The following is a 13,539-nucleotide window of genomic DNA, read 5'->3' as shown; positions in this document are numbered from 1 at the left end:
CTCTGCTCACAGTCTTAGCCCATTCCTTCAAACCTCTGTGCAAGGAATTCTCAGCCTGCTACAGCCATTGAACCCTTCGCTCCACTGCTGTTATGCATAGGGAGGTCACTGAGCAGTGAGGTGGGAATTAAGCTCCAGCAGCAGCTTAGCTCCCCCAAAGACAGTGGGAAAGCTAGACTCAAACCCAGGCTTCGCAAGCCATTCCACATCGATAGGACGATCTCATCCCTATTCAAACCTTCCTTGCACCGCGTCTACTCCGAAGGCAGTATGAATGGTCCAGCATCCTTTTCCTCTCTTGTTGGTGGTGATTGAATGCTTAGGGTTTGAGATGTTATCTTAGCTGAGATGAGTGAAAACCGAGTAGAAGGACTGGAAAGATGACTTCCATCAAGCACAGAGACCCAAGTGTGGATCCTAGGATGCACAGAAAATCATGGCAACTCAAATCTAAACCCAGTGTTGGGGACGAGGAGTCAGGGACAAGAGAAACTCTGGGCATCACTGACAAGGGCAGCCTGGACAATCAGTGAGCTCTGGGCTCAGTGAGAGACCCTGTCAAAATAAGAAAAAAGATGAATAGCAATTAAGGGAGACATCTGATATCCACCCCTGTCCTCTACACACACACACACACACACACACACACACACACACACACACATGCACACAAGTACATACACACTCCACACATACATACACACACCCAAATGCATGGGCACACATATTCACACATGTATACGCGCACATGTACACATGCACACACATACGAATATGTGCATGCATGCACGCACAGGCATGAACATAAATATGTACATACATAGGACACATGAACACAGAACATACACAGAGAGAGAAGAAAAGTTGGATTGGAGAATAAAACTAAACAGCTTTCTTTTTCAAATAATCCTTATAAAAATCACTTGAGCCTCTCTGCCTGCATGTTCTCAGCTCTCATCATCAAGTTCACTGAGCAATTGCCAGTGCCTTCTCAAAGGTTTCCAAACAGGGCTGTTTACTGGACTGGCCTGGGAAGGTGCTTTTCTACTGTGCCGACGAGGCTTCTCCAAGACCCACTGAGTCCAATCCAACTGTTTGTGATTTTTAAAATCCCCCTGGTGGTTCAGAGATGGGGCCCAAGGCTCGAAAATCTGAGATTAATGTTTCTGGAAATAGTATGTTAGTCTTTCGGACATATTCTACATGCTCTAGCATATTATCTCAATTAGTCTCCTCCATGAGCTATGAGACCAGCACTTATTGCCCCCCAAAGACAGGAAGCTTAGGCACAAAGACGGTAAGCAACTTGGCTCAGAGCACAGAGTTTGGCAGGACAGACATGTGAACCCAGACAGTCTGGCTCCAGAGCCTGGCCCTTGAACCAGTGCCACCAACCGCCTCTATCTCATGGAGGGAGTGTTGACCTCAGACAACCAAGTTCAGGGCAGTGAGACTGAACTTGAGAATCACTGGCTGTTGTTGCTTGCTGAATCCTGTCATTGCCTGCTCAGATGTCCCTGTATTACTGGTGTGTGGAGGTGAAAATGCAAGCACCCCACATGTGCTTATGCAAAGGAATAAAAGCCAGGCAGCACATGATGTTGGCTACTGAAGTACTATGTAGGTGACAGAGAGTGAGGCTAAAGGCTCGATGTCTTGCCTCGCCTCAGTCCCCAGGACTAGAATGGCAAGAAGCTGGAGTAGACACGTGTGCTCCTGTTTTTCCTGCTAACAGCTTCCCATGCTCCTTTTCTTGGATAGATGGGAAGGACTCTTGCTGGTCAAGTCAGACGCGCGCAAGAAGTGCAGGCATCCCACAAAGGACCTTGTTTCATTCAGAGGCCTCCAGCTCCACCCCTGGTATTGGGCTTTAATATCCATTCAGAGCACCCATGGCTGTCCAGGCTGTTGATCCACTCTGTCCTTCCCAACAGGCTCCTCATAGTCCTGCTGCAGCAGTCCAGCCTCAGTGAGATCAACCATCAAGACACAGAGGTGAGTTGACTGTCCCCAGCCACATTCTGCATGTGGGGATGGAAGACATTCTTTGCACACCCCTCTAGTGGGCAAGCCTCTCTGCCCCTACCTTCAGACAGAGCTCCAGCATGTCGGGTGTGAGCAGGTTCTACCACGAAGAGGTTCTTCTTGCATTGATTTCTTGGGTATTAATTATATAACTGAAATTTTGTTACTTCCCTCTAGGCATTCCCTCTCCTGTCTTCTAGAGTGCCCCCCCCCTCAAATGTAAATAACAAGCAATGGCTTCAGATGTGTTTTTTTCTGAGTTAGAAGGACAGACAAAATAGTTCCAGGTCAGCATTGCTAGTCCCTGTTAATCACGACTGTTGCTTTCCTTCACATTGCTAAGGCAGCCTTGCAGAAGGCTTCCGAGTCATCAGTCCTAATCTTTGAACAGAGTTCCAGGTCAGATTCTTCAGTGTTGTCCCAGAGCAGCTAAGGGGTTTCTTATAGTTATTTACTATACCTATGTCAAGTTGTTCAAGGACCAGGGCTGATTTTCATCAACTAATAGATTTCTATTACAAGCATCCCAAATCCAACTGAAAGACTCGGGGCTCTTAGTGGGCTTTCTATATAAACATACATTTGACTAGGTTACCCTTCAGTAAGAAGGGTTGGTAATATTGAGAAAAGTCTAGAGTAAAGTCCTGCATACACAAGATTCACACTAGACTGGTTTTGATAGACCCAGCTAGTCATAGACATTGAGTTAGGAGTCAGGCCCTCATAGCTTCCTCCTGGTTTACATCTCTGCCCTCAGATGTCTTGAGCCTATCATCAAAGGCCTCTCACTGATCATCCTGATGACCACACCCAAAAGCCCCTGTTTGCAGCTTGGGTTTGAGGTTGAACCTCTCCCTGATTTGTGGGGTCACACACTGTGTACACTCCACAGATCTTCAATGACCCAAAGGCAAACCTCAGAGGACAGGAGTGCACTTTTTTGGACTTCTGCTTTAAAAAGGAGAATCAGGGTCGAGATGGGTGCACTGATCAGTCTGTGCCCATGTGTGAAGCAGAGTGCTGCGTCTGCACGCTGGGGATGTCTAGACCCTAAGTTAGCTACCAACCACTTCCCCTACCTCAGCCCCAGCCTCACATTCAAAGTGGGTCTTATTTAGGCAGCTGGTGACTCAGCCATTCATACTCTAAAGCCAGACTCCAACTCTGGCTTCTTCGAAGCTGAACTAGTAGTGTCCCAAGCAAATCATAGTTCTCCATCCCCCTACTCCACCCACCGAAGCCAAGATGAACACAGATCTTTAAAAGACCTCTGGTTCTTCTTCAGGCAAAGTGATCTCTGTTTAAACAAACAAACAAACAACTGAGTGGTGCATGCCTTTAATCCCAGGACAACTCAGGAGTCAGAGGCAGGAGGATCTCTGTGAGTTCAAGACCAGCCTGGTGTATATATCAAACTCCAGAACTACATAGAGAGATCCTCTCAAAACAACAATAACAAAAATTTCCCTTGCTATTGCAGCAGCGTTTTGACCAACCAAATTCTAAGCTGAGAAAACAGCAGTCTTAAAGGTGCTATGTTCTATCCAATGTCACACTTTCCTCTTAAACCAGAGTCTCGGCAGGTCTGCATCCAACTGAAACGACCCTCTAATTAGCTTTCTATTGTAGAAACAGGAGTGTGGCCTGTGGGCAGTGAGGTACCTGGCAGTTAGGATGTCCACACAACATTTGTCTTTCAAATTTAGCTTGGTTTTTCCACACCCTTATAATACTGCGCTATAGATGTCTCCCCAAGCAAAGAACCTTTGGTTGGGCAGGAACTATTGCTGAAGGATGCGACTGGGGATTTTTCTAAGGTGAGGACACTTCAGGAGCTTTGCCAGCTCAACCCACCTCCGCAGTAGAGTCCTTCATTGTGGGTGGCCAGCAGCACAGCACTGGTGCAGGTTTTAGGTCTTGGCCAATGGCTAATGCTAGCAGTTGAGTAGACATATGTGAGTTCAGCAACCGTGCCAGAAGTTCAAAGGTCACTAGAGCCAGGACCACACACAGAGGCCAGTCTCAGGTCCTCTGCCGATGAGTAGCATCAACACAGAGGCTATGGAAGCCCTGTCTTGGGTGCTTGGCAGTAAGATCTTAGAGATCATTTCCCAAGTTCCAAGTTGTGTATCATTTCACTGGGAGTTATCAGGGTTCACAGCTTGGGGCTAGTTCACGAACACACCAATTTGTCACTTTGTGATGCTACATGGCTGCTCCATTAACGCATTAGAACTTGCTTCTATTTCTTACTGGAGCTTCTTGGTGGCAGGCTTACAAGCTTATTCTAAGTCCCACAAAATGGTTTTTAAGTTACACATAATGGTTCCTCTAATGTTTCCAACGCTGTGTTTTCCATACTGTGTGCATCTATATGAACCCATGTAAATTTAATATAGAGTCAGATCTCTGTATTTATGGGGAACTAGCCCTGAGCTCTACCAACAATCAGAAGTTCGAGTCTATAAAACAGTAGTTTTGCCAATAACTTATGCTCATCTTTTCTCAGACCTCAGATCTCAACAGTGATGACAATAAATTTCTAAGGCACTGAAAGCAACATGTAACAGTTGTTAGACAGCATCGTTTAATGACAAGAAAGAAGTCTGTGCATGATTAGGACTTCCGATCTTCACAGATATTCTCAACGCTCATTTGGTTGAATTCATGGATATGAAGCCCACAGATGGGCAGAGTCATGAAAAGAATAAATGGGGAAACAATTTCTGAAAAAATTCTAGAACTAGAATGTGATGCCCTTATGTCAAGAAAATGGGTATCATTTTAGGGATTGTCCTATGTGAGTTCATGACATGAAACAATTCTTCTGGGGTCCAGTTTTTATATACTCATATTTTCCTTCTATTCAGTAATTTCAATGCTACACGTAATATTAGAAAGCCCCTCCCTCACTAACTCCAGCCTACTACACGGGTCTCCAAGTATTCATGTTAGCTACCCCATCGTCCCATGTAGTCATAGAAACCAGACTAGGACACAGAAGGTATGGCACTCTGTGTGTTGTTCCTTGAGTTTACTCTTTCAGCTCTCCATGTTCATGGCTAGCAATCTGGCCCACACTAGGAAAACACTTTGGTCTATTTCTCTGTTCCCCTGTGAATGAATACTCAGGTTGCCTCCTGTTTTTCAACCATCCTAACACTAATGTAAAAATGGAGTCTTATGCAAGTCTCCTTGAGTCCCTTATGGAAGACTTTCTCTGGAAAAATAATTTCTGGGTAATAGCATGTTCACTTTTAGTTTAATACATACTGCCTACTTGTTTCCCAAAACACCAATTTATATAGCTTGGTCAATAGACTAAGTAGCGTCTTCTCCAAGCATTGTTGAGTTATACATATTTGCATTCCTCACTTGAGACTGCGTCTTCCATGCATTTCATGGTCTACCTCTTTGCATCCCCTTTCCATTAATCTACAGGGATGCTTGTCATTTTCTTGTTGTTTTATATATTCCTAATGCTGTTACTTTGTCTTGGCTGAGTTTAAAATATATTTCCAGCTTGCTGAACTATTCACAGTGGCGGCATAGTCACAAACTTGTGAATACAATTTATTGAGATGATTGGTTTTTCCTGTGTCTGATTTTGATTTGGGTACTTTTTTTTTTTTTTAAAGAATGCCTATCTACCCTGGGAAACCTAATTACAGAGGACTAAATTTTTTCTTAGTTTGTCTGTGGTTTCATTTCTCAACTCTTTATTCTATCCCAGTGATCAGCTTTTTTTTTTTTCATGTTTCATTCTTACTAGGCTGTTTGATTGCAAGTTGACTTCTTTAGACGCTATCCACACTGAAGAGGCTCATGGTGGGAAAGGCCGGATGGGTCCGGTGTCCTTTGCATAGGTAGTCTAGAAGGCTCTCAGAAGGATCAATGAGGTGTGTTTAGTTCAGAGAGGGAGCTATCAAGTGTCTGGCTGGCTGGAATCTAGCCTCTCCTGCTCTCATCTTAGCTTTTACAGGAGGAGCACCCCATCAGGAGGGGCTGTGGGCTGTTGGCATCCATGTTAGAACTCTGCGTGCATCCAGGCAGAGAAGCACCGGCATGCCTGGTATTTAGGATGCAGTGTTGATCTTATGCATGATTCAACATTAGTACATTTTTTAGGAGCAGTCTCATAATCCAAATACCAGTTATAACAGCACTCTGAGAAAATAAATTCAACTTGCAAAAGCAGATGTGAAGTTCTGGATGTGATCCACGGCACCAGTCCCGTCTTCCAAATTCCTAGTACGTAACTCTAGCCAGTGTGCGCCCAAAAGTGAAATCAGAAGAAATAGTCCCTGATTCTAGACATCTGGCTTGATGGTTAACAGAAGGCTAATGTAGAGCAATTAAATACTCCAAAACTTTACACTAAAACAGACCATAGTTTAAAGCGGAGTAAAGTCACTCCTGCTTAAGAGCCCTTAAGTCCCTCTATCCCCCATCCCCAAACTCCATAAGTTTCTGAAGATAATGTCTCTTTCATCTTTGTACTCCTTGACTCTATCTCAGTAACTCACACATAGTGGATATCAAAGTGAGTGTGTGTGTGTGTGTGTTTACACGTGTGTGGATGTGTGTGTACACGTGTGGATGTGTGTGTACACGTGTGTGGATATGTGTGTGTGTTTACACGTGTGTGGATGTGTGTTTACACGTGTGTGGATGTGTGTGTACACATGTGTGGATATGTGTGTACACGTGTGGATGTGTGTGTACACGTGTGGATGTGTGTGTACACGTGTGGATGTGTGTGTTTTACTGGAGAGATGACTCAGTGATTAAGAATATGTACTATTCTTGCAGGAGTCTCAAGTTAAGTTCCCAGAACACGTGTCAGGGTGACTCACAATCACCTAAATCCAGCGTCAGGGGACTGAATTTCCTGGCTGCTACAGACACCGAATGCAGGTCTCTCTCTTACGCAAACACACAAACACACACACATACATACTTTAAAATAATCATATAAATATTTTTAAAAACTGGTGCATATATATAATAATTTATCTTAATTGATATGATATACATCATATATACACACATTACATATAAATACACATTATCAAAAGAAACAGAAATGTTTAATTCAAGAAAAAGTCATGCAATTCATGTTACTTTTACACTAAAGTCCCTTTCCTCTTTGTTTTGTTACCTAACTCAGTTACATAGTTCACAAAAGACAGTTCTAGGTACCGTTAGTTATTTCCATCATCTATTCCCCCAAAATAATATTTTCTATCAGTTAACATCTTTCAAACTGTCCTATAGCCTCGAGAGCAGGAAATTCTTACTCGTGTTTTGCTGCATGGACGGTTTTGCCTGATGCCGAGGTCTGTGGATCTCTGGTCAGAAGAACATCAGAAGTTATACAAAAAAATATATAGGATTACAAAATTAATTGTTTTGAAATATAGTTATCAGAATGTTTTAAAGAGCAAATTGATAATAACGGTATACACGCTGTACTTTTTTAGTGGTCTACTTTATTTGAGGTGTTGGGTACTGAACCTATATTCATACATAGGACCTACAGTCTAGCATATTTAAGCTATATCCCCAGCTTCCTCCCCACCCCTCTTTTTTTTGAAGTAAAACCTCATTAGATTGACAAAGCCAGTCTTGAATTTACTTTGATAGCCCAAGCTGTCCTTGAATTTACTAGTCCCCTAAATGCCTGGGATTGCCGGGCCTCAATACTAGGTCTGACTTACACAACCCTTCTACTGGTGCATTAAATAAGATTTGATGTAGGGACCAACATCTACAATTCTGAAGTAGTGGTGTATGCAAATGACATTGTGAGGTGTCTGTGGTCACTGAGGTGAGACGGAAGTATCTGTGTGACAAGCTATCTAGCTCTGTTAACACTGTTGACAACCGTTAAGTCGTTGCCAATGTTCATAGTTGAAAAGATGTTCAGTGAGGATGAGGCTTAGTTCTCTGATGCCACCCTGCATTTCTACCCCTGGGTGTAACTGCTACTCTAGTGAGCTGTCATTCAAAGAAGAAAATCTTCCAAAGACATTTGGGGCATTGAATGAACTACTTAGCCTCCCCTGCCTGTATAGTATTTGCTAAGTCCCTGCTGTGTGTTGTTCGAGTTTTCTTTCTGCTCTTGTGATTCACGGAGTCTTGAAGAGTGAGACTGTTTGATTCTGTTGAAAAAAATAAACACAGCTTTAGTCTCACTCCTTTTGTTTTGTTTTGCTTGTCTGTTTTGTTGTTTGTTTGTTTCTTTGTTTGTTTTCCAGTGTCTCCACGTAGCCCAGATTGTCTTGGAACTCACTGTGTAGGCTCTGCTGACTTCAAACTCAGAGATCTGCCTGCCTCTGGCTCCCAAATTCTGCGACTAAAGGCGTGCCCCACCATGCCCAGCCTCTGCTTATTTTGTGTGTTTGTTCTTGTTAGAGTTTGCCTCTACTTTATGATCTTTAATTTTTCCCCTTACAGTCGTGTCTGACCTACATTATAGAAATCTCCATTCTAAGGACATTTTTAGTGGCTGCATCGCGTTGGCAACTCTACAGAGAGAGGGTACTTGAAACACAACGTTATTGTCACTGTCTCCAGTACTAAGACCCAACCTCAGTTACTAATCTCCAGTTGTAACCTTTGGCTATCGTGACCTTAGCTGGTTTTCTAGACTAGGAAACTCCAAGGCAGAGATAGGGAATCAATTTACCAATCTTTCTTATCTGTAGGAGTTTGGTTTTTATGTTTTTGTTTGGTTTGGTTTTTTTCTTTTTTTTTTCTCTCTCTCTCTCTCTTTCTTTCTTTCTTTCTTTTCTTTTTTCTTTCTTTCTTTTTTTTTTTTTTTTGGTTTGTCTGTTTGTTTTTGTTTGTTTCTTTCAAGTAGAAGTGAAATAAAATAGAGAAAAACATACATTTCTAACCCCTTTTCCCGCCCTGAGGGATGCTCTATAACTTTGTGGGGAATGCCCACATGTGGCTGGGGAGTTAATATTATGTGAATTTTTTTTAGACCTCAAAGAAACCAGGGACAAAAGGCTGAGGTGCCTATTGATGTATCAAAGTAGGTGCTGGTTAGCTCTCACACAGTACCTGTGGCTCCTCCCAGCACCTCTCACCCCGCCCCCTACCCTAAAGCTCTGCCTACCAGGGGCGGGGGTTTCCCCTTCCCTGTCCCCAACTTCTCTTTCCTATATAACCGCAACCATTTTGGAAACCCGGCCCCCTGGCCTGTTGGTTGGTCTCCTGGCATGCTCCTGCCTCTTACCCACCTTCTCTCTTCTCTTGCTCTCTCTCTCCCCATCCCCTATTCTCTCATGGCCCAATTCGTATACAGTAAAACTTTTCAGTTCATGTCTAGGAAACAGTCATGTCTTTTTTTTTTTTTCATTCAGTTTTTAAATAGCAAGGAGGGAGAGGCTGAGTTTCCATGCAGTTCTAGATCCTTTGAGGTGTGGAGATGTTTTGTTTATCTCTCAGCTCCCTGCTATTGTCCTGTCCTCTGCAACACCTAGGACAAGCCAGATGCTTTGCTCGGTCGCATCATCATTACTCTCTGTGTCCTTCAGTGTTAAGGAGAGGTGATAGTAAAATTGCTTCACATGAATCAGATTTCTGGTTCAGAAAAAAAAATTAAAAGTTAGCAGTGGTTGTCAGAGAGGAAGGTCTGAGATTCTTTCAGTACCTGTCAGCTAAGCAGATGTTGAAATGGAACGTCCTGGCTCAGGACACAGAGCTACTCATCGGCATTTCACAACGGCCATCCTGTGCACCACCAGCTACAACCGGCACTGAGCTCTAGGGTGACCTCAAGACATACCCTGTCAAAGAACGTGTGTTCTTATATTCCTAAGTTAGTGTGAATTATTCTTCCGGTCTTTGAACTGTGGTTTATTTTTCATAAAAATGGAATTCCGTGTCACCAAGGCCATCTGGGGACTTCTGTGCACCATGTTTCTGATTCTTCAGCTTTCACCTCTGGAATGTTTCCTTGGTCCAACTAAACCCTCCAGGGAGCCGAGAAGACAGACAGACGGTGGGAAAAGCAGATGAAGGTAGCCATCTCACATCCAACGGGTTCCATACTTCCTGTGTCCCAGAGATCCTTGATAAACTGGAACTCACTACGTCTAGAAAACATCTTGAACGCCTGCTATGCGCCTGGTGCCATGCGCAGCTTCCACATTTACGTGTTTCACATTTCCATTGTGATGTCTACCGCGGCTTAGCACAGACCAGCTTCCCAAGCCTGAATGAAGCCTGCCTGGATATGGACCCCAAAGCCTTCACCAGCACAGCCTTGACTGCCTGCAGGCTCCATGGAAACTGACGCAAGGAGGAAGCAGTTGTAGAAAAATGTTCCTAGGGATGGCTTGCACAATACCTGTGACTGCCCAGCTGTGACTTAGCCTGCTTCCCCATGAGCTTTTGAAAGCTTTGAATGCCTCGAGGGGGGTTTATTTTTATTTCTCATTAGCTCAGCTTGGGGGTGGGGCGGGAAGCAACAGGAAATTTCTCTTGACTGAAAGTTTACAAATGTTTACAATGTAATAGTATTCAGGGAAGTTAAGGCAAGTCATAGTTGGTGGCCAAAAAAGAGTTATTTCTAGCCATAGCTAATTGTAAGGCCTTTAACCCCAACACTCAGTTTAAAAGGGGAAAGGGGAAGAGGCTAGTTACTATTTCTTCAGAGTGAACTCTGCTGGACATGCAGGTTTGGCAATGCCTAACTGCTTTTCTAACCAACGAAAGCAGGGTAAAAATTACATTTAAAATATTAAACTTAGTCAGTCAATAGGGGCAAACACCCTTAATCCCAGCATTTGGGAGACAGAGGCAGGTTGGAGGTCAGCCTGGTCTATAGAGTGAGTTCTAGTAGAGCCAGGGCTACACAGAGAAACCCTGTCTCAAAAACAACAACAAAGGAGTCATTTCTGAAGTGTTGCTAGCTATACTTTTAGAAGAAGCCTAGAGACAAATAGCACAGCTATTGGAGACAGCCTGTTCCCTAGTGAGAACCACCATTGCATAAAGTGAGTCAGCTAAGATCATACGCACACCACCACCACCACCACCACCACCCACCACAATTTCCCAGCAACTGAGTTCCCTTCCAAGCATAGAAATCTACCAATATGATGAAGATCATTTTCTCCAGAACCACGGGCATACAGATTTGAATTCCAGCCTTACCAAGTGTCACAGCCAGTGTCACAGGCAAATTGCTTAACCTGTCTACTTCGGCTTCCTTACTTTAAAAAGGATTCTAAAACTCCTGTCCTTGGGGTCACTGTCAAAATTCGTTGAGATGACACATATAGACTTCTTGGTGCCAAATAGGTGTCCAGAGGTAACATTTGGGTTGACCAGATAGCTAAGCAGGAAAAGGTGCTTGCCAGCAAGCCAGGCAGCCTGAGTTCTATCCCGGAAAGCGAGAACCCAAAGCTACAAGCTGTCCTCTGACTTCAACATGTGCTCTGGCACAAACACACATACAAAATAAACTAATAAATGCTTTTAAAACAAAGTAACATTCTTACTGCCTTACTCCTTTATCAAAAAATTCAGGAGTTACCCTTGGATATTTTATTGTTTTAAAAGAAAAACGTTTACAATGTAGCAAGTCCAAGTGGGACACAATTGCTAGCCTTGCATAACTGCAGTTTAGTTTACAACCACATTTTCACAATGAATTCCCACGTGCTTAAATCATAGTTCTATATAGTCCTTGCTATCTATTACACATTTCCTTTCCGGTGTGTGTGTGTGTGTGTGTGTGTGTGTGTGTGTGTGTGTGTGTACAGATTCATGCTTTTGTGCATGTGTGTGCATATGTGAGTCAAAAATGGGGTCCTGAAGTGGGGAGTTTGACTGCATGCACCCCCACCGCACCACCAGGTGGGCATCTGGCTATGAGAAGCCATAGAACCCCACTCCAGGGGTGGGAAACGCACAGTCTGAGGTTCCCTGCTGGGTGCCTAAGAAGAGCCAGTTCTGGCACAGAGGCCAGAGATGTCAGGTTCTCAGTCTTGGACACCTCAGATGTCACTGGACATCATGGAAGAGCTGAGAACAGAGTAAGGCCTGAGGATGGACTCTGGCCCAGGCTGAGGGCAGAAGGGCAGGGAGGAGAGAGCTCCAGCTGGTTACCACAGGGATGAAACTCCTTGTCTTGCCTGGCAGCTTGTTCTGCAAATGGCTTGGATGGTGGCTGGAGTGCAGAGAGGCCTCCTGGCCAGAGGTTAGCGCTCGTTAGGGGAAGACCTGCTCCATTGCTCTAGCGTGGCCGATCCCAATGAGCAGAGGCAGTCCATGGTTTTAAGGCATTTATTGTAGAAAGGCAGGGAGAGAGAGAGGGGAGGAGGGAGGGAGAAAGAGAGAGAGAAGAGAAGTAGAGGCCAGCCATGGGGAAGGAGGAGAAAGGGAGAGCAAGGAAACAAGAATAAGAGAAAGAGAATAAGAGAAAGTGGAGGGGCAAATAGCCCCTTTTATAGTGGGCCCAGCCTACCTGTCTGTTGCCAGGTAACTGTGGGGGTGGAGTTTGGACAGAATACTAGGAACTTGGGGCATTGCCTATGTGACTGATGACCACACACTTCTCTGCTGGGAGCAGGGGGTAGGGATGAGGGCAGCCGTGGGAGGCTGTAGCTGTGACCGGAGCCAGGGCCCCAGGAGGTGTGGCGGTTCCTTAGGGTCACCGGGGGTTCAAGGCTTGTGCTCAACTGGGGACCAGGCTCTCTGTGCACAGCTCACTGCCCCACAGAAACTCATGGAGTAACTCTGCATTCCAAGAGAAAATGCAGCAGTTGTATCAAGTAGGCAAGCCCCAACGCCTTTGGGTAAATGTTCCTTTCCATATGGAATCAATTTGCTAAACAGCCCCAAGACCGGCTCTAGAGGCTCAGTGCTAGAGGACAGTTGTAACTTGAAACCTGCAAACGCACCATAAATTACAGATTTAAAATATGAAACTGGCTGAGGTGATTTAGCGTCCTAAGCTCAGTGCTGCACCATCCTCAGAGCCTGGCCTCACTCAACATGAGCGCTTCACTGGGGATGTTTCTTCTTCTAGAGGACAATGGCAGAGATCGGGGTTTGCTAGCTGCTCTGGTGACACAAAATATGGATATCTTGGTCCAAGAAAAAAAAAAATACACTTCGGTTCCCATCATGGTGATGCTGATTGGTGAGGTGTATCTGCTCTCTGACGATCTCTCTTCAGTTAGGGTCTCGGGCTTTGCCCTTGTGAGAAACAGCCCTGTCATCCTCCACACTCAGTGAGATGAGAAGGGGAAACTGGTGTGGAGAGAAAGGTATGCTTTCTGGACCAGGCTTCAAGGGAGTCTTCGTGCCCTCTGTCCATTTTCCAATGGTTACAACTCAGTTCCATGGTTGACCCAGGTGTAGAACACTTAGAACGTGGTCTGATTGTATGGCCTGGGAGAACAGGAAATATCTTAGGAACATGGGGAGAGAGTCCCTGTAGCCTTTACACCAGAGGGTGGTTTGGGAGATGGAGTAAGATAATAGCTGTAA

At 44.5% G+C, this 13,539-nt stretch overlaps 1 protein-coding gene across 1 annotated transcript in view; it reads left to right on the top strand.

The window, feature by feature from the left end:
- The window catches only part of Ankrd55 (ankyrin repeat domain 55), a 101,662-nt gene that overhangs the window by 51,623 nt on the left and 36,500 nt on the right, over window positions 1-13,539 (top strand). Inside the window, exon 5 of the mRNA XM_021180417.2 lies at window positions 1,935-1,995. Within this exon, the coding sequence (XP_021036076.1) occupies window positions 1,935-1,995 (61 nt within the window). The remainder of the gene's footprint in view (window positions 1-1,934; window positions 1,996-13,539) is intronic.

This window comes from Mus caroli, unplaced genomic scaffold, assembly GCF_978045245.1.
Source record: "Mus caroli unplaced genomic scaffold, Mus_caroli_1 scaffold_15, whole genome shotgun sequence".
Taxonomy (NCBI): Eukaryota; Metazoa; Chordata; class Mammalia; order Rodentia; family Muridae; genus Mus; species Mus caroli.
This window is presented reverse-complemented; position numbering and strand designations above follow the sequence as displayed.